Source organism: Coffea eugenioides, chromosome 8, assembly GCF_003713205.1.
Source record: "Coffea eugenioides isolate CCC68of chromosome 8, Ceug_1.0, whole genome shotgun sequence".
Lineage (NCBI taxonomy): Eukaryota > Viridiplantae > Streptophyta > Magnoliopsida > Gentianales > Rubiaceae > Coffea > Coffea eugenioides.
In genome coordinates this window covers 46,037,470-46,056,921 of record NC_040042.1, presented here as the reverse complement: position 1 = coordinate 46,056,921, position 19,452 = coordinate 46,037,470, and the positions used below count along the sequence as shown (strand labels likewise).

Genomic DNA, 19,452 nt, shown 5'->3' with positions numbered 1-19,452 from the left:
AGCTTCTAGCTCACCCCAAAAATATTTTATTCCCCTCCACAGGGCTCAAGGCGAAGGAAGGACTTATAGTACTTGTGCACGTGATTGGATGGCCTATGTTTTGTACAGTTTTGATTTGGAATCATTTTTTGTATAGTTGAGAATTGTTTCCGCTGCTTTTGTGACATGTAATTATTGGAGACTTGGATGTATAATTGTGGACCATGTGATGTGTATTTGAGATGTATATTGTAATATATTTGAGGATTGTAGTGAACGACTGAGTCCCGGCGAGAGCTGGGCAGGCGGCCCGCCGATACCCTCGGGTTCGCCCTTGGGAGAGGTGGGGCTGTCACAGTTGGTATCAGAGCTTAGGCTTCAGATCTCTGTAGTGTATCCTAGGCTTGAAGTTTAGGATGCCGGACTGTGGGTTTGATTTGACTCTTGAGAGATTTGTGCAGGATGTCTTGACTTGATTGGTACAAGAGGGAATGTCGAGGACGACATTCTTTTAAGGAGAGGAGATTGTGACGCCCCGAAAAAAAATGAGTTTGAGAACCCGGAAATTTTTTTAATTTTCTAGGGTTTATTTTTTTAACGCCCGCCTTTTCTACATTTTCTTGATTAGAAAAATTCCCAGATAAAGTTTATGAGCAAAAATAGTTTTAAAATGATTTTTCTAGTATCGGTTAGTTTTTGAGAAATTAAAAGCGTATTTTGGACGTGAGACCCGCAAGTGCGGTAAATGCATTATATTTTTGACAACTTGTTGGAATTTTGTATTAAGTGATATTATTTTACAAGGTGTTAAGATATTTGTCTTGGAGAGACAAGAAGATAATCTCAAGCTTAAAGAGTGACAAGTGTCACCTTGTTATTGAAGGTTGGACTTTGACATTTGACCATCTTACTACCTTTACCAAATAAGTACCAAATTGATCCAAAATTACCTTCATTCTTCATCATCTTGGCTGAGCTTCACAAGGAGAAAAGAAAGGAAAGCTTTCATCTTACTTCTTCATTTCTTGCTCCAATCAAACAATTTAACCGATTAAACTTGGATTTGCTCCATAAAAACCTTTCTCTTGGTAGTATTAAGGTGTGTAGTGAAGTGGTTTGAGAAGCAAAGGTGCTAAGTTGGGTCTTTCCTTGGGTTTGCATGGTAAGTGACTAAGGAACCTTTCCTTTGATCTTGATGATGTTCAATTCATGATTGGTGGTGGTATAAGATGAACTTTTATGGATTAAATCTTGATTTTGGTTGAATTGGTGAAGTTTTATAATTATTGGGGATTTTTCTGTTTTCATATGAATATGATTATGGGGTCATGTATGATGATTGGAAATGATGTTTAATGACTCTAGGAGGTGGAAAAAGTGATTAATTGCAACCAATTTCTGTTTTGGACCAAAAATTGAAAAGTGAGGGTTTTGTGATGAACATTCTGTCCGAAATTTTAGGTCATAGTTAGAGGCCGAATTGGCCTTAACTCAAAACATGAAAGTTTTAGGGAATGACATTTTAGAGGTGCCTACAAAATTTCAGGTCAATTGGAGTAGTGTCGAATGAGATAAGCCGAATTTACTGTTGCTGCTCTGGGTTCATCAGGATTTAAGAACTGCGTCTGAAATGGGTTGTTTTGACTGGAATTGCTTTGGATTTGGGTATTCAGGTCTTCTGATGAAATGTAGCTTGATGTCTTAGCTTTCATGTTCCATTGGAATCAATGCAATTGGACCTGTGTAGGCTGAGATAGACGTATTACAGTTTTGTGTGATTTGGGAACCTGCAATTGAGGTTCTGGCTGGGTTTTCTGCATTTCTGACCTAGTTGTGCTAGGATTTGGACTGAGAGGCCTTCTACATTGTTGTAGCCCTGGTTCTTAGCTTCGAAACGGTGGGTCTTGGACCTCCATCCGATACTCATAGTACCTTTTGTGCCATTACCGGAAAAGGACGTCAAAACTGTTTTTTCTAGTTTTGAGCTTAACTTTCATTTCCGGACTTTTCCCTAGCTTGACTTGTACGAGTACTACTTGGAGCTTGCTGAATGGCTATTGGATGAACTTGTTGTTGTGTGTGTACCTTTGGGACTGGCTGAGGATATAATGAAGCCGTGGTGGCTGGAAAAGTAAGAAAATTCAGGGGAAATGCTGTCCGAATTTGGAATGGGCTTGATTGCTTTGCGTTTGTGCTTTAGGGCTTGGACTTGAGTGAAGTAATGCAATATGATGGATGGTTTCAGAGCCGTGGAGGTGAGTGACCCTAAACTATTTCCAAAGTACTTGTGAAATATTTCTTGCATTATTTATTCGATTGCATCTCATGCGTGCTTGCATGTGAATTCATGATATGATTTTGGCTTCAATGAGTTCTGGGAAAGTCTTGTGCTGGACACCAACGTCTCCACTCTGTTTGTGGTTCATGTTCATGGTTATCTGGAGCTCAAAAAGGGGCTTCCTCTCTCTGTTCGTGTGTTATGATCTATTTGAGCGTTGGGTGTTCTAGTGCAATGATTTCACTGGCTCACGAGAGCACTAAACGGACATTTGATCTCTGAATCATGACATCATCGAAATCATCGAAATGCCACATTGTGAAATATATTTGCTTAATGATTTTGCTGGTTACTCGCTGAGCTTCTAGCTCACCCCAAAAATATTTTATTCCCCTCCACAGGGCTCAAGGCGAAGGAAGGACTTATAGTACTTGTGCACGTGATTGGATGGCCTATGTTTTGTACAGTTTTGATTTGGAATCATTTTATGTATAGTTGAGAATTGTTTCCGCTGCTTTTGTGACATGTAATTATTGGAGACTTGGATGTATAATTGTGGACCATGTGATGTGTATTTGAGATGTATATTGTAATATATTTGAGGATTGTAGTGAACGACTGAGTCCCGGCGAGAGCTGGGCAGGCGGCCCGCCGATACCCTCGGGTTCGCCCTTGGGAGAGGTGGGGCTGTCACAGTTGGTATCAGAGCTTAGGCTTCAGATCTCTGTAGTGTATCCTAGGCTTGAAGTTTAGGATGCCGGACTGTGGGTTTGATTTGACTCTTGAGAGATTTGTGCAGGATGTCTTGACTTGATTGGTACAAGAGGGAATGTCGAGGACGACATTCTTTTAAGGAGAGGAGATTGTGACGCCCCGAAAAAAAATGAGTTTGAGAACCCGGAAATTTTTTTAATTTTCTAGGGTTTATTTTTTTAACGCCCGCCTTTTCTACATTTTCTTGATTAGAAAAATTCCCCAGATAAAGTTTATGAGCAAAAATAGTTTTAAAATGATTTTTCTAGTATCGGTTAGTTTTTGAGAAATTAAAAGCGTATTTTGGACGTGGGACCCGCAAGTGCGGTAAATGCATTATATTTTTGACAACTTGTTGGAATTTTGTATTAAGTGATATTATTTTACAAGGTGTTAAGATATTTGTCTTGGAGAGACAAGAAGATAATCTCAAGCTTAAAGAGTGACAAGTGTCACCTTGTTATTGAAGGTTGGACTTTGACATTTGACCATCTTACTACCTTTACCAAATAAGTACCAAATTGATCCAAAATTACCTTCATTCTTCATCATCTTGGCTGAGCTTCACAAGGAGAAAAGAAAGGAAAGCTTTCATCTTACTTCTTCATTTCTTGCTCCAATCAAACAATTTAACCGATTAAACTTGGATTTGCTCCATAAAAACCTTTCTCTTGGTAGTATTAAGGTGTGTAGTGAAGTGGTTTGAGAAGCAAAGGTGCTAAGTTGGGTCTTTCCTTGGGTTTGCATGGTAAGTGACTAAGGAACCTTTCCTTTGATCTTGATGATGTTCAATTCATGATTGGTGGTGGTATAAGATGCACTTTTATGGATTAAATCTTGATTTTGGTTGAATTGGTGAAGTTTTATAATTATTGGGGATTTTTCTGTTTTCATATGAATATGATTATGGGGTCATGTATGATGATTGGAAATGATGTTTAATGACTCTAGGAGGTGGAAAAAGTGATTAATTGCAACCAATTTCTGTTTTGGACCAAAAATTGAAAAGTGAGGGTTTTGTGATGAACATTCTGTCCGAAATTTTAGGTCATAGTTAGAGGCCGAATTGGCCTTAGCTCAAAACATGAAAGTTTAGGGAATGACATTTTAGAGGTGCCTACAAAATTTCAGGTCAATTGGAGTAGTGTCGAATGAGATAAACCGAATTTACTGTTGCTGCTCTGGGTTCATCAGGATTTAAGAACTGCGTCTGAAATGGGTTGTTTTGACTGGAATTGCTTTGGATTTGGGTATTCAGGTCTTCTGATGAAATGTAGCTTGATGTCTTAGCTTTCATGTTCCATTGGAATCAATGCAATTGGACCTGTGTAGGCTGAGATAGACGTATTACAGTTTTGTGTGATTTGGGAACCTGCAATTGAGGTTCTGGCTGGGTTTTCTGCATTTCTGACCTAGTTGTGCTAGGATTTGGACTGAGAGGCCTTCTACATTGTTGTAGCCCTGGTTCTTAGCTTCGAAACGGTGGGTCTTGGACCTCCATCCGATACTCATAGTACCTTTTGTGCCATTACCGCAAAAGGACGTCAAAACTGTTTTTTCTAGTTTTGAGCTTAACTTTCATTTCCGGACTTTTCCCTAGCTTGACTTGTACGAGTACTACTTGGAGCATGCTGAATGGCTATTGGATGAACTTGTTGTTGTGTGTGTACCTTTGGGACTGGCTGAGGATATAATGAAGCCGTGGTGGCTGGAAAAGTAAGAAAATTCAGGGGAAATGCTGTCCGAATTTGGAATGGGCTTGATTGCTTTGCGTTTGTGCTTTAGGGCTTGGACTTGAGTGAAGTAATGCAATATGATGGATGGTTTCAGAGCCGTGGAGGTGAGTGACCCTAAACTATTTCCAAAGTACTTGTGAAATATTTCTTGCATTATTTATTCGATTGCATCTCATGCGTGCTTGCATGTGAATTCATGATATGATTTTGGCTTCAATGAGTTCTGGGAAAGTCTTGTGCTGGACACCAACGTCTCCATTCTGTTTGTGGTTCATGTTCATGGTTATCTGGAGCTCAAAAAGGGGCTTCCTCTCTCTGTTCGTGTGTTATGATCTATTTGAGCGTTGGGTGTTCTAGTGCAATGATTTCACTGGCTCACGAGAGCACTAAACGGACATTTGATCTCTGAATCATGACATCATCGAAATCATCGAAATGCCACATTGTGAAATATATTTGCTTAATGATTTTGCTGGTTACTCGCTGAGCTTCTAGCTCACCCCAAAAATATTTTATTCCCCTCCACAGGGCTCAAGGCGAAGGAAGGACTTATAGTACTTGTGCACGTGATTGGATGGCCTATGTTTTGTACAGTTTTGATTTGGAATCATTTTTTGTATAGTTGAGAATTGTTTCCGCTGCTTTTGTGACATGTAATTATTGGAGACTTGGATGTATAATTGTGGACCATGTGATGTGTATTTGAGATGTATATTGTAATATATTTGAGGATTGTAGTGAACGACTGAGTCCCGGCGAGAGCTGGGCAGGCGGCCCGCCGATACCCTCGGGTTCGCCCTTGGGAGAGGTGGGGCTGTCACAGTTGGTATCAGAGCTTAGGCTTCAGATCTCTGTAGTGTATCCTAGGCTTGAAGTTTAGGATGCCGGACTGTGGGTTTGATTTGACTCTTGAGAGATTTGTGCAGGATGTCTTGACTTGATTGGTACAAGAGGGAATGTCGAGGACGACATTCTTTTAAGGAGAGGAGATTGTGACGCCCCGAAAAAAAATGAGTTTGAGAACCCGGAAATTTTTTTAATTTTCTAGGGTTTATTTTTTTAACGCCCGCCTTTTCTACATTTTCTTGATTAGAAAAATTCCCAGATAAAGTTTATGAGCAAAAATAGTTTTAAAATGATTTTTCTAGTATCGGTTAGTTTTTGAGAAATTAAAAGCGTATTTTGGACGTGAGACCCGCAAGTGCGGTAAATGCATTATATTTTTGACAACTTGTTGGAATTTTGTATTAAGTGATATTATTTTACAAGGTGTTAAGATATTTGTCTTGGAGAGACAAGAAGATAATCTCAAGCTTAAAGAGTGACAAGTGTCACCTTGTTATTGAAGGTTGGACTTTGACATTTGACCATCTTACTACCTTTACCAAATAAGTACCAAATTGATCCAAAATTACCTTCATTCTTCATCATCTTGGCTGAGCTTCACAAGGAGAAAAGAAAGGAAAGCTTTCATCTTACTTCTTCATTTCTTGCTCCAATCAAACAATTTAACCGATTAAACTTGGATTTGCTCCATAAAAACCTTTCTCTTGGTAGTATTAAGGTGTGTAGTGAAGTGGTTTGAGAAGCAAAGGTGCTAAGTTGGGTCTTTCCTTGGGTTTGCATGGTAAGTGACTAAGGAACCTTTCCTTTGATCTTGATGATGTTCAATTCATGATTGGTGGTGGTATAAGATGAACTTTTATGGATTAAATCTTGATTTTGGTTGAATTGGTGAAGTTTTATAATTATTGGGGATTTTTCTGTTTTCATATGAATATGATTATGGGGTCATGTATGATGATTGGAAATGATGTTTAATGACTCTAGGAGGTGGAAAAAGTGATTAATTGCAACCAATTTCTGTTTTGGACCAAAAATTGAAAAGTGAGGGTTTTGTGATGAACATTCTGTCCGAAATTTTAGGTCATAGTTAGAGGCCGAATTGGCCTTAGCTCAAAACATGAAAGTTTTAGGGAATGACATTTTAGAGGTGCCTACAAAATTTCAGGTCAATTGGAGTAGTGTCGAATGAGATAAGCCGAATTTACTGTTGCTGCTCTGGGTTCATCAGGATTTAAGAACTGCGTCTGAAATGGGTTGTTTTGACTGGAATTGCTTTGGATTTGGGTATTCAGGTCTTCTGATGAAATGTAGCTTGATGTCTTAGCTTTCATGTTCCATTGGAATCAATGCAATTGGACCTGTGTAGGCTGAGATAGACGTATTACAGTTTTGTGTGATTTGGGAACCTGCAATTGAGGTTCTGGCTGGGTTTTCTGCATTTCTGACCTAGTTGTGCTAGGATTTGGACTGAGAGGCCTTCTACATTGTTGTAGCCCTGGTTCTTAGCTTCGAAACGGTGGGTCTTGGACCTCCATCCGATACTCATAGTACCTTTTGTGCCATTACCGCAAAAGGACGTCAAAACTGTTTTTTCTAGTTTTGAGCTTAACTTTCATTTCCGGACTTTTCCCTAGCTTGACTTGTACGAGTACTACTTGGAGCATGCTGAATGGCTATTGGATGAACTTGTTGTTGTGTGTGTACCTTTGGGACTGGCTGAGGATATAATGAAGCCGTGGTGGCTGGAAAAGTAAGAAAATTCAGGGGAAATGCTGTCCGAATTTGGAATGGGCTTGATTGCTTTGCGTTTGTGCTTTAGGGCTTGGACTTGAGTGAAGTAATGCAATATGATGGATGGTTTCAGAGCCGTGGAGGTGAGTGACCCTAAACTATTTCCAAAGTACTTGTGAAATATTTCTTGCATTATTTATTCGATTGCATCTCATGCGTGCTTGCATGTGAATTCATGATATGATTTTGGCTTCAATGAGTTCTGGGAAAGTTTTGTGCTGGACACCAACGTCTCCATTCTGTTTGTGGTTCATGTTCATGGTTATCTGGAGCTCAAAAAGGGGCTTCCTCTCTCTGTTCGTGTGTTATGATCTATTTGAGCATTGGGTGTTCTAGTGCAATGATTTCACTGGCTCACGAGAGCACTAAACGGACATTTGATCTCTGAATCATGACATCATCGAAATCATCGAAATGCCACATTGTGAAATATATTTGCTTAATGATTTTGCTGGTTACTCGCTGAGCTTCTAGCTCACCCCAAAAATATTTTATTCCCCTCCACAGGGCTCAAGGCGAAGGAAGGACTTATAGTACTTGTGCACGTGATTGGATGGCCTATGTTTTGTACAGTTTTGATTTGGAATCATTTTTTGTATAGTTGAGAATTGTTTCCGCTGCTTTTGTGACATGTAATTATTGGAGACTTGGATGTATAATTGTGGACCATGTGATGTGTATTTGAGATGTATATTGTAATATATTTGAGGATTGTAGTGAACGACTGAGTCCCGGCGAGAGCTGGGCAGGCGGCCCGCCGATACCCTCAGGTTCGCCCTTGGGAGAGGTGGGGCTGTCACAGTTGGTATCAGAGCTTAGGCTTCAGATCTCTGTAGTGTATCCTAGGCTTGAAGTTTAGGATGCCGGACTGTGGGTTTGATTTGACTCTTGAGAGATTTGTGCAGGATGTCTTGACTTGATTGGTACAAGAGGGAATGTCGAGGACGACATTCTTTTAAGGAGAGGAGATTGTGACGCCCCGAAAAAAAATGAGTTTGAGAACCCGGAAATTTTTTTAATTTTCTAGGGTTTATTTTTTTAACGCCCGCCTTTTCTACATTTTCTTGACTAGAAAAATTCCCAGATAAAGTTTATGAGCAAAAATAGTTTTAAAATGATTTTTCTAGTATCGGTTAGTTTTTGAGAAATTAAAAGCGTATTTTGGACGTGAGACCCGCAAGTGCGGTAAATGCATTATATTTTTGACAACTTGTTGGAATTTTGTATTAAGTGATATTATTTTACAAGGTGTTAAGATATTTGTCTTGGAGAGACAAGAAGATAATCTCAAGCTTAAAGAGTGACAAGTGTCACCTTGTTATTGAAGGTTGGACTTTGACATTTGACCATCTTACTACCTTTACCAAATAAGTACCAAATTGATCCAAAATTACCTTCATTCTTCATCATCTTGGCTGAGCTTCACAAGGAGAAAAGAAAGGAAAGCTTTCATCTTACTTCTTCATTTCTTGCTCCAATCAAACAATTTAACCGATTAAACTTGGATTTGCTCCATAAAAACCTTTCTCTTGGTAGTATTAAGGTGTGTAGTGAAGTGGTTTGAGAAGCAAAGGTGCTAATTGGTCTTTCCTTGGGTGCATGGTAAGTGACTTAAGGAACCTTCCTTGATCTTGATGAATGTTCATTCATTGATTGCGTGGTGTATAATGTTATGCACTTTTATGGATTTAAAATCTTATTTTGGTTGAATTTGGTGGAAGTTTTATAATTATTGGGATTTTTCTGTTTTCATATTGAATATGATTATGGGGTCATGTATGATGATTGGAAATGATGTTTAATGACTCTAGGAGGTGGAAAAAGTGATTAATTGCAACCAATTTCTGTTTTCGACCAAAAATTGAAAAGTGAGGGTTTTGTGATGAACATTCTGTCCGAAATTTTAGGTCATAGTTAGAGGCCGAATTGGCCTTAGCTCAAAACATGAAAGTTGTAGGGAATGACAGTTTAGAGGTGCCTACAAAATTTCAGATCAATTGGAGTAGTGTCGAATGAGATAAGCCGAATTTACTGTTGCTGTTCTGGGTTCATCAGGATGTAAGAACTGCGTCTGAAATGGGTTCTTTTGACTGGAAATTCTTTGGATTTGGGTATTCAGGTCTTCTGATGAAATGTAGCTTGATGTCTTAGCTTTCATGTGCCTTTGGAATCAATGCAATTGGACCTGTGTAGGCTGAGATAGACGTATTACAGTTTTGTGTGATTTGGGAACCTGCAATTGAGGTTCTGGCTGGGTTTTATGCATTTTTGACCTAGTTGTGCTAGGATTTGGACTGAGAGGCCTTCTACATTGTTGTATCCCTGGTTCTTAGCTTCGAAACGGTGGGTCTTGGACCTCCATCCGATACTCATAGTACCTTTTGTGCCATTACCGCAAAAGGACGTCAAAACTGTTTTTTCTAGTTTTGAGCTTAACTTTCATTTCCGGACTTTTCCCTAGCTTGACTTGTACGAGTACTACTTGGAGCATGCTGAATGGCTATTGGATGAACTTGTTGTTGTGTGTGTACCTTTGGGACTGGCTGAGGATATAATGAAGCCGTGGTGGCTGGAAAAGTAAGAAAATTCAGGGGAAATGCTGTCCGAATTTGGAATGGGCTTGATTGCTTTGCGTTTGTGCTTTAGGGCTTGGACTTGAGTGAAGTAATGCAATATGATGGATGGTTTCAGAGCCGTGGAGGTGAGTGACCCTAAACTATTTCCAAAGTACTTGTGAAATATTTCTTGCATTATTTATTCGATTGCATCTCATGCGTGCTTGCATGTGAATTCATGATATGATTTTGGCTTCAATGAGTTCTGGGAAAGTCTTGTGCTGGACACCAACGTCTCCATTCTGTTTGTGGTTCATGTTCATGGTTATCTGGAGCTCAAAAAGGGGCTTCCTCTCTCTGTTCGTGTGTTATGATCTATTTGAGCGTTGGGTGTTCTAGTGCAATGATTTCACTGGCTCACGAGAGCACTAAACGGATATTTGATCTCTGAATCATGACATCATCGAAATCATCGAAATGCCACATTGTGAAATATATTTGCTTAATGATTTTGCTGGTTACTCGCTGAGCTTCTAGCTCACCCCAAAAATATTTTATTCCCCTCAACAGGGCTCAAGGCGAAGGAAGGACTTATAGTACTTGTGCACGTGATTGGATGGCCTATGTTTTGTACAGTTTTGATTTGGAATCATTTTATGTATAGTTGAGAATTGTTTCCGCTGCTTTTGTGACATGTAATTATTGGAGACTTGGATGTATAATTGTGGACCATGTGATGTGTATTTGAGATGTATATTGTAATATATTTGAGGATTGTAGTGAACGACTGAGTCCCGGCGAGAGCTGGGCAGGCGGTCCGCTAACCCCTTTGGTTCGCCTTAGGGGGAGGTGGGGCTGTCACAAGATTTGTTCTCCAAGTAGTGTGAAGTTCGTGTATGCACTTCTCTTGTGTTTGAAATTTTCAATAGTGTAGCTTTCTTGAGGGTTATCTGAGTGATAGTAAAACTTCCTAGCTTGACTAAGTGAGGCTTGGGGCAAGGAGGAAGTGATCCCTCCATTGTACATTGAGTTGATTATTTTTCATCAAAGAGAAGGTGCTCATCTTGGTGATTGGTCTTCAAGTTTGAGGAAAGTTTGGTAGACAATCGGTTTGATACTTTATCTTATTCCTTTTGTTTAATAAAATTCTCATTGCTTATATATACTCTTATTTCTGATCAACATTGCTCTCTTCTTTAAATTTACTTGGCTGATCACTACTAGAAAAGAAGGTAAATTTTTATTAAAGCAAAAGTGCATAAACTCAATAAAGTATTTTTAATCAACCTAATTCACCCCCCTCTTAGGTTGTCTTTGGGCCTTACAATTGGTATCAGAGCTTGGTCTCCTAGAGATTAAGCTCAAACGGCTTGGAGTAAGGATGACAACCAATCATGCCATGTTTGTTGAGGGGCAATCTGTCACTAGGCCTCCCATGTTTACTGGTTCCAATTATGTTAGTTGGAAAGAAAGAATGATTATCTTTTCGCAATCCATTGATATTGAGCTATGATTTATTGTGAATGAAGGACCGTATGATGCTAACGTTCTTGATGCAGATACAGGTTTGTTTCGGCCAAAAACAAGAGCTGAGTTGAATGCTCAAGATAGAACCAATCTCACATTGAATGCCAAAGCCATGAATGTTCTTTATAGTGCCTTAGACTCAAATGAATCAATTAGAGTAAAAGGATGTAAATCTGCCAAAGAAACGTGCGAAATCAAATGGAGCTATGAAGGAGAGGGAACCCCGATCAGATTGAAGGGAAGCGACTTGTGTTTGACAGCAACTGGGGATGGATTACCTGTGGCTCTTACGCGGGAATGCCTGACAGGGCAAAGTGCTTGGGAACTGGCTCCGAATTCCCAGTTCCAGTTAGCCAGCAGAGATGATTACGGGAATGACTTGTGCTTGGAATTCAACCCATACTATTCTAAAAGGATTCTAACCAGCAAGTGCATTGTTCCTGAGGAAGATGATCCCCAAAATCCCCAGGGCCAATGGTTCAAACTCATTCAATCAAATATACACTAGATTTTTTTTTTTTTTTTTTGGGTTAATTTCTTTTTTAGGAATTGGATCCTTAAGTTAGGATGAATTTCAGCAGAGTGGTGCAACTCCTGGTTGCGTTTTAAGTCAAGTTCGATTAGAGCGTGTCCATTCAGGAATCAATCTTTCAACTATGTTTTCTAGATAGCAAGGCAAGCCTTGATGTTGACTTTATATTTATTTGGAAGTCTTCAATTTCTTGTTGGAGTTTTAATTTATGTTTCTTTGATTTTCTTATATTTTGGTGGAATTTACGAATCAAACATGTACTACTATTTTGTTCTTTCATTATAACTGAAACATCTAGTCCATGTTAAACTGAACCGAAAATTGTCACGATTTCATCCTTGTGGTTTTTTTTTTTATTTTTTATTTTGGTAAGAGCGATATACTGTAAGTATAAATTATTTTTTCCTTGTTGGTTCACTTTTAGAAGTTGTAGCCATGCATGTACTTAATTTAGAGATCACTATATTTAGTTTCTTATTCACCGGCAACATGTACTGAAATGCTGTATTTGTAGCATCCAAAGCTAAGGCCTAGATAGGTAGTTTATGATTCCATTTTTTTTTTTCATATAATTTCCCGGATATGAAAATTACAATGAACGAAGAACATGCTTCAGAAGATATCCGGCAACGTGGTCGGCGATCAAGATCCTTACCTGTACCGCTGCTGTCGAATGCGCAAACAGAAATGAAAATCAAGAAAGTACTCCTGATTGGTAGATAACATAGCATGAAGCATCCCAAAATTACCCAATAATTGGTGAACACAATCCGACGTGGCCCCTTTGTACTGGTGCCATTCTGCCGTTGATAAAGATTATGAAAAAAAATGTTTGTGATGGGGTGGATGGTCTAGTTCATTTTGGAAAGAATGAAATTTGGGATGATTTACTCAGTCTTTATCAATTTTGAAACTTGAAAGCTGTGTTGGACTTGGATGGGATCATGGGAAACAACTATCATCTATCTATCGCGCATATCATCCTCCTTTAATGAGTTTAATCAGAGCCTGACAGGTCGTTGCGCAGTAATTAATTACCCATGGGAGAGTGTAAGAGTACGTCCCCTGCCACATTCAAAATTGTAGTACTACTAATTACTAGAAACTAGAATTGAAGATTTGAAGTTGTAGTAGTAGTCTTGTTCGTTCTGCATCTATTAAAATGGCTGAGAAAAACTCCTCTCATTTTCATACATTCTTACTATGGATTCTTCTTTTTTCATTTGCAAAACTCAGCAAATCGTTGCCTCTTTCAACAAGTTCAAGATGGATACTTGATGATAAAACTGGGAGCAGAGTGAAGCTAACTTGTGTCAACTGGGTAGGCCATTTAGAGCCCTTGATAGTAGAGGGGCTGCAGAAGAAGCCATTGCCCTATATTGTTGACAATGTAGCTTTGATGGGATTCAACTGCGTACGGCTAACGTGGGCTACTTTCATGTTCACCAGAGAAAACTACGGAAACCTCACAGTCAGAGAGTCCCTTAATCAGTTGAGCCTCGATGGATCCGTGGCAGGCATTGCAATGAATAATCCTCAATTGCTGGATGCCACCGTTGTTGAGGTCCAAAAGGCTGTTGTCTATGAGCTTGGGAGAAAGAACATCATGGTAATATTGGATAATCATGTCAGTAAACCTCAATGGTGCTGTGGTGGAGATGATGGAAATGGTTTCTTTGGAGATGAATTCTTTGATCCCAAGGAATGGTTACAAGGCCTTACTGCAGTTGCAAACCTGTACAAGGATGCTCCTAATGTAAGTAACATATGACATATATCCATGAACGCGGTCTGGTTACTGTAGTAATTATTAAGCTTTGGGAGGAAATCTACTGAGCTTATTGATCTACTAAACTGCTAATCATATTCATCGACTAAGCAACCAAGAATATGATTTATTTACTTTTAGTTTCATTTATACGACAGGTTGTAGCCATGAGCATGAGAAATGAGCTACGAGGTCCACGCCAGAACACAAATGATTGGTACGAGTACATCCCGCAAGGAGCAGCAGTCATTCATGGAGAAAACCCATCTTTGCTTATCATAGTTTCAGGTCTTGGGTACGAGACTGACCTTAGTTTTGTAAAGGAAAAGCCACTAGTACTGAATTTCACAAACAAGCTGGTGTACGAGGCGCATTGGTATGCATTTGATACTCCATGGCAAATCTGGTTGTCTCAAACCAATCAGATATGTGCACAAAGGAGCCAACGTTTTGCGGATCATTCTGCTTTTGTTGTCAGCAGCAGTAACCCTGTTCCTCTGTTTTTGAGTGAATTTGGAGCCGATCAAAGAGGTGGGAATGAGGCAGATAACAGGTATTTGAGTTGCTTGTTGGCATTTGTAGCCGAGCACGATTTGGATTGGGCCTTGTGGACATTGCAGGGAAGCTATATACTTAGGCAAGGCGTGGTTGAGTTGGAGGAAGTGTATGGGATGTTTGATGTCAACTGGGATCACATCAGGAACTCAACTCTTTCGCGGAGGCTGCAGCTTGTAAAACAGATTATTTGGGGTATGAATTATGATCACCAAACTTGTTTTTTTGACAAGATTTTCCGCATGAAAAAAAAAGTATGCATTTCTTTCAAATTTGTGCTAGCTGACGCTGGAAACAAAATAAATGTTCATTTTCTTAATGATGCTAAATGCTCTTTAATATATATATATATAGTGAATTTGTTTCTATGCCATGCAGATCCAAAGTCGAATAACACAACACATTCCAAGCTTTATCATCCCCAGAGTGGCCTATGTGCCCAGATTGGAAATAACGGTAGTGTCCGGGGTAGTGATTGCCAAAGTCCAGGTCGCTGGAAACAACAGGAAGCTGGGAGTTCAATTCAACTGGAGGCCGAGGGGACATTTGGGTGTTTAAGGGCTGTTGGTGATGGTCAGCCGGCAACTGTTTCAAGTGATTGTGGGAACCAAACGACTTTGTGGAAAATGGTTTCAAGCTCCCAGCTTCACATTGCTGCCCAAGGTGGATATTTGTGCTTGGAGATGAACTCTTCCGACTCGGTGGTTGTCACTAGGAAGTGTCTGTGCTTGGACGAGAATTCCAATGACGTTCCTAATTGTGCTGAAAATCCTGAGGGGCAATGGTTTAAGCTTGTTCCTACAAATGAAAGCTAATTTTTTTTTTTTTTTTTGGATAAAAAATGTGCAAACACTTTATTTAAACGGTGAGTAGGGCCTGAAGCGAGGCCATGTAATGTTTGGACTGTAAGGAAGGTGGGGCCGGGTGGGGGTGGGTGGAAACAAATGAGGAGGAGAAACAATCTACATTACTCCATGTGTCTTAAATTAAGTTTTTTTTTGAAAAAAAAAAAAAAGAAATTTCTAAGCTAGTTTTGTTGTAATTTCAAGTTCTAGAGAAAATCATCACGCGAAGAGCAAATAAGTAACATCTATGGGCCTGTTTGGAATCTCAGTTTTTTTCCAAATTTGTCTGCTACAAGTTTTTTAAAAATTTTAACTACAGTAACTTTAAAAAAAATTTCAAAATTTCTAAACTATACACTTTAAAATATTTAAAAATTTACATACACCCAAAAAATTTCTACAGTAAAGTTTTAGACAAACACCCAAAAAACTCACTTGCCAAACAGGGTCTATATAAAATGTTTTAGAAACTTGGACATTGTTAATTTGGATTGCCATTTTTCATCCAAAATTATTTATGTTTTCTTTAAATACAATTTTCAATCATCTTTTTATTTTATATATATTAAATTATTATAGTTCAATTTCTTTAATAAAAAATTCATAAAATAGCAATACAGATGGGCTCGCAAATATTTTGATGAAATGCCCTTAACTTTTTGGATGGTTGACCATAACAGAGAAAGAACAAAGGGAAAAAAAAAGAAAAGAAATGATAAAAGTAATAAGCAGGGGAAAGCTCCAAATTCCGGGATCTCCACCATGATTGTATTTTTATAGGAGTACTAAATAAGATGACCATGATTGTGGAGGTCGGAGGGAAACATGGTAATACCTTGAGTTGTAAAGTTTGTTGTTAGTAACCTAGTGGTGCTAGAGGTATTTCTTTTTTTTTTCTTTTTTTCTTTTTTTTTTGGAGCAGGAGCATAACAATAGGTAATTAAGGTTTGAAGCCAAGAAGACAAATAATAATAATGATAACATTTGATTGGTAGGACAAACGTAATACTTTAAAAAAAAAAAAAAAAAAAGGGAGCAGAATGTTTGTTAGAGCATTGGAAATTGAGCTTCAATGTCACTACTCATTAGGCAAATTGGAGGCTGAGCTAAAGTGGCTTTAGGATGATGGTTTGCTACTATAGTGCCCAAAAAGAATTCAACTATTTCTGCGTGATGATTAAACTTTAGATAAAGAAGGATCCATAAAATAAAGATAACAAGACAATAATATAGCAATGTGTGAGTGACGCCTTTTGAATTTGTGAAATGGGTTATGGGGTCCAAAATCCATTCCTTTAGAACATTTTTCTTTTCGGCTCGAGTCAAACAGGCTTAAGTTTACTTGTTCATGGCAAAGGGTACCCCAAAGTTTGACCATCTCTTCGGAGCCAAACTGGAGGGACTTGGCGGAGACATTTCAGTTGAGTTGAATATGATTCTTGTAATCTGATGAATCTTAAGCCCTTTCCTTTACATTTTTTTGTTTCTAACAACTTGGTTTAGAGTTTTCTTCTTTAAAATAGAAAAGAAAATATGGGGAGAATGATAAATCAGCTGATAGGTTCTAGGTGGAAGATGGTGGGCTTGAATGACCCGACCCGGTAAAGAATTGTCTATCCCAGGATGGAAAAGAAAATAAAAAGAAAAAGGGTCCACAAGCCCATCCCAAAATGGAATGGAAATGGAGACCGAAAATATCTGCCTTCAATCCATTGCTGGATACATAATCCATCGCCGTTTCCGTTCTAATTAAATGTATGTCTATCTCATCCATTCCACAGTACAAAAATAACAACACACTACTAATATTAGCAACAGCTATAAATGGTATAATGAAAGTAAAGCACCGGCTACTTTATTTTATTTAGGTTTGAATTAAGTGACTGGAGCTTCGCTGTAAAAAAAGAAAGAGAGGTATCCCAAACGAGATACTCAACATTAACATTCTACCAGAATACCGCACATGTGGATGATTGATTTTGGCATTAGAAAACGAGGCTGACCATTATTGAATGGAAGGGGCCTCAATAAATAATTGCGTCCTTTTTAGGCTACTATTTGTAAATTACCCTACACCTTAAGGCACTACCAACCAAATTCCTGAAAAAAGGAGTACTGAGAGATGTATTTTGGAAGGGCCTAAAATTAAATAAATGATCCATTGAAGGCTTTCTATTGCTACTCACTGCACATTCGTGCCTGCATTTGCATTGCATTGCATTGCAGCCGTAAACATACTGACATCTGACGCGGGCTCTGCCTGCAATCACATGACTCTTTCTTCTGCAGCCAAACCACCTTACAAAGTTACCACAGTAATTTCAGTGTACTATACTACTATTATCATTTTTAACCCTCGTACCCTTTGCTTTGGCGCACTCTTTTTCCACCTCTATCTATCAATAATGGTTGGATTTGAGTCTTAAATTTGACAGCGAGAACATACTTACCAATCCTCTCCTAATAATTGGACTGATTCCAATAATTTTATATATACAATATAATTAATATTATTATTAGTTAAATATTATGATTGTTTTTGGTCTTTCTAAGCAATTATTAAATGGTTGGATTAAGGCACTTCTGAAAATCTATTTACCTAACTACGTAACATTTTACCACTTAGCTAATTCTGGTATTTTCATTCCAGCCACATATAGAAGTGATATAAAGAATGTTTTAATGATTATTTATTTCATTCCAGCCACATATAGGGTTGCAGTTTTGAAACTTCGATTTCGATTTTAATTCTGATTAAAGTTTCGGTTCCTTTTAATTACAGCTACTCAATTATAGTAATAAAATTGTAATTAAAAAAAAATGACAATGAGCTTTGAATGAAAAGAAAATATAGTCAAATGAATTTTACAAAATAAAATAAAACTTTCATGTTATTATTAGTAAAGGAAAAAAATAGTACATGGTAAAAAGAAAGATGAGACAGAATATATGAAAAAAAAATACCTCACACCATATTTAAAGAGCTAATTTGGTCTTTTTTCTTTTTTTTTTTTTTGGAAAATAAAAATGACTGTTCGAACTCAACCAAAATGGTCAATTTTAGCTTTAGTTCTAATTCATTATGAATCTAAATCGAAACATTTAACCAAGATTCCTGGCCTCGAATTTGATTCTCCAAATTCAATTTTGCTTCTGATTCAACAAATCATTGATCAGAGTGCTAAAATCTGAGTGCTAAATGAAAACTTCAGAGCTCAACTTTGGTTTAATTTTTCAATGAATTTGCTTTCAAATTATAGTAATGATATATGGTAAAACACTTCTTGTCAAATGCAAGTTCAAACTTTGATTACATAGTATAAACTTATTTTTTTTTCCCATCTAGTACGAGTTCTCATATTTGTAGGGCAAGTTATAACTTGTTAACAAAAGACTAGCAGTCAATTTGATTTGTTGTAATGTCAAATGAGTTGTGTTTAGATCTACTACAGAGTCTATTCGAGAATGAGCAGTGCATTACTCGAGTTCCAATTCGCTGAGTTTTTCAAAGTAACTTATTTTATATTATTTGAATTCAAGCTTCACCATGACCAAATACAATCAAGTTTAATCGAACTCGATTGAACTTAATCCATCTCATTCAAGTTCTCAAGATTGACGTTTTAGTAAATTATAAAATTAATCGATGCTGTTAAGGTATGTTATAATGCAATTGATCTCATTCATAATTTTATAATAAATAATTGAAATTTTATTATAAATACACTGGCCGATAAAATTCTTGAGTACTTGAGTTTTAATTTTTATATTCAAATTTAACTCAATTAATTTATCAAATAGCTCAAACTCAGCCATGTCGAGTTCGAACCAGGCTTTTCATGAAGTTACTTGCGAGTCCGAGTCTCTTAGATTGGTAAATTTACACCCATAAATTTGTGTTCATGTCGAAACCTATTCGAGGGATCCAATTTACATTGAACCAAGTCGTGTTCCAAACAAACAAACAAACAAACAAATGAAGTCCAATAGATTCTTCCCCGTTAGTCTTTGGTCCTTGGTGGCAAAGGTCTCACAACACTTTCAACATTCACGCCCGTCTTCTCCCTCTTTCCCGGTAAAAAAGGTTAATTAAAGCTTACCCTACAACCGTACTCCTCTCTTCAACCCCATACCATTTACCAGCACCCTTCCTTCCTCTGTCTCCTCAGTCCTCAGGCCCCTCTGCAGTATTCTGCCACACCCCTGCAACCCCTCCCCCCCTACTTAGTACCCACATTACACACTCTTTCTCTCTCATTTTCATTTTCTGTCTCCCAAAGCTCTTGA

General features: G+C 38.1%; 1 protein-coding gene across 1 annotated transcript in view; it reads left to right on the top strand.

Annotated features, from left to right (window-relative positions):
• LOC113780909 (glycosyl hydrolase 5 family protein-like) overlaps window positions 1–15,135 on the top strand; it is a 50,323-nt gene extending 35,188 nt beyond the window's left edge. The window contains exons 3-7 of the mRNA XM_027326692.1: window positions 11,468–11,503; window positions 11,726–11,942; window positions 13,234–13,753; window positions 13,924–14,515; window positions 14,699–15,135. Of these exons, the coding sequence (XP_027182493.1) occupies window positions 11,468–11,503; window positions 11,726–11,942; window positions 13,234–13,753; window positions 13,924–14,515; window positions 14,699–15,135 (1,802 nt within the window). The remainder of the gene's footprint in view (window positions 1–11,467; window positions 11,504–11,725; window positions 11,943–13,233; window positions 13,754–13,923; window positions 14,516–14,698) is intronic.
• The last annotated feature ends 4,317 nt before the right edge of the window (window positions 15,136–19,452 follow it).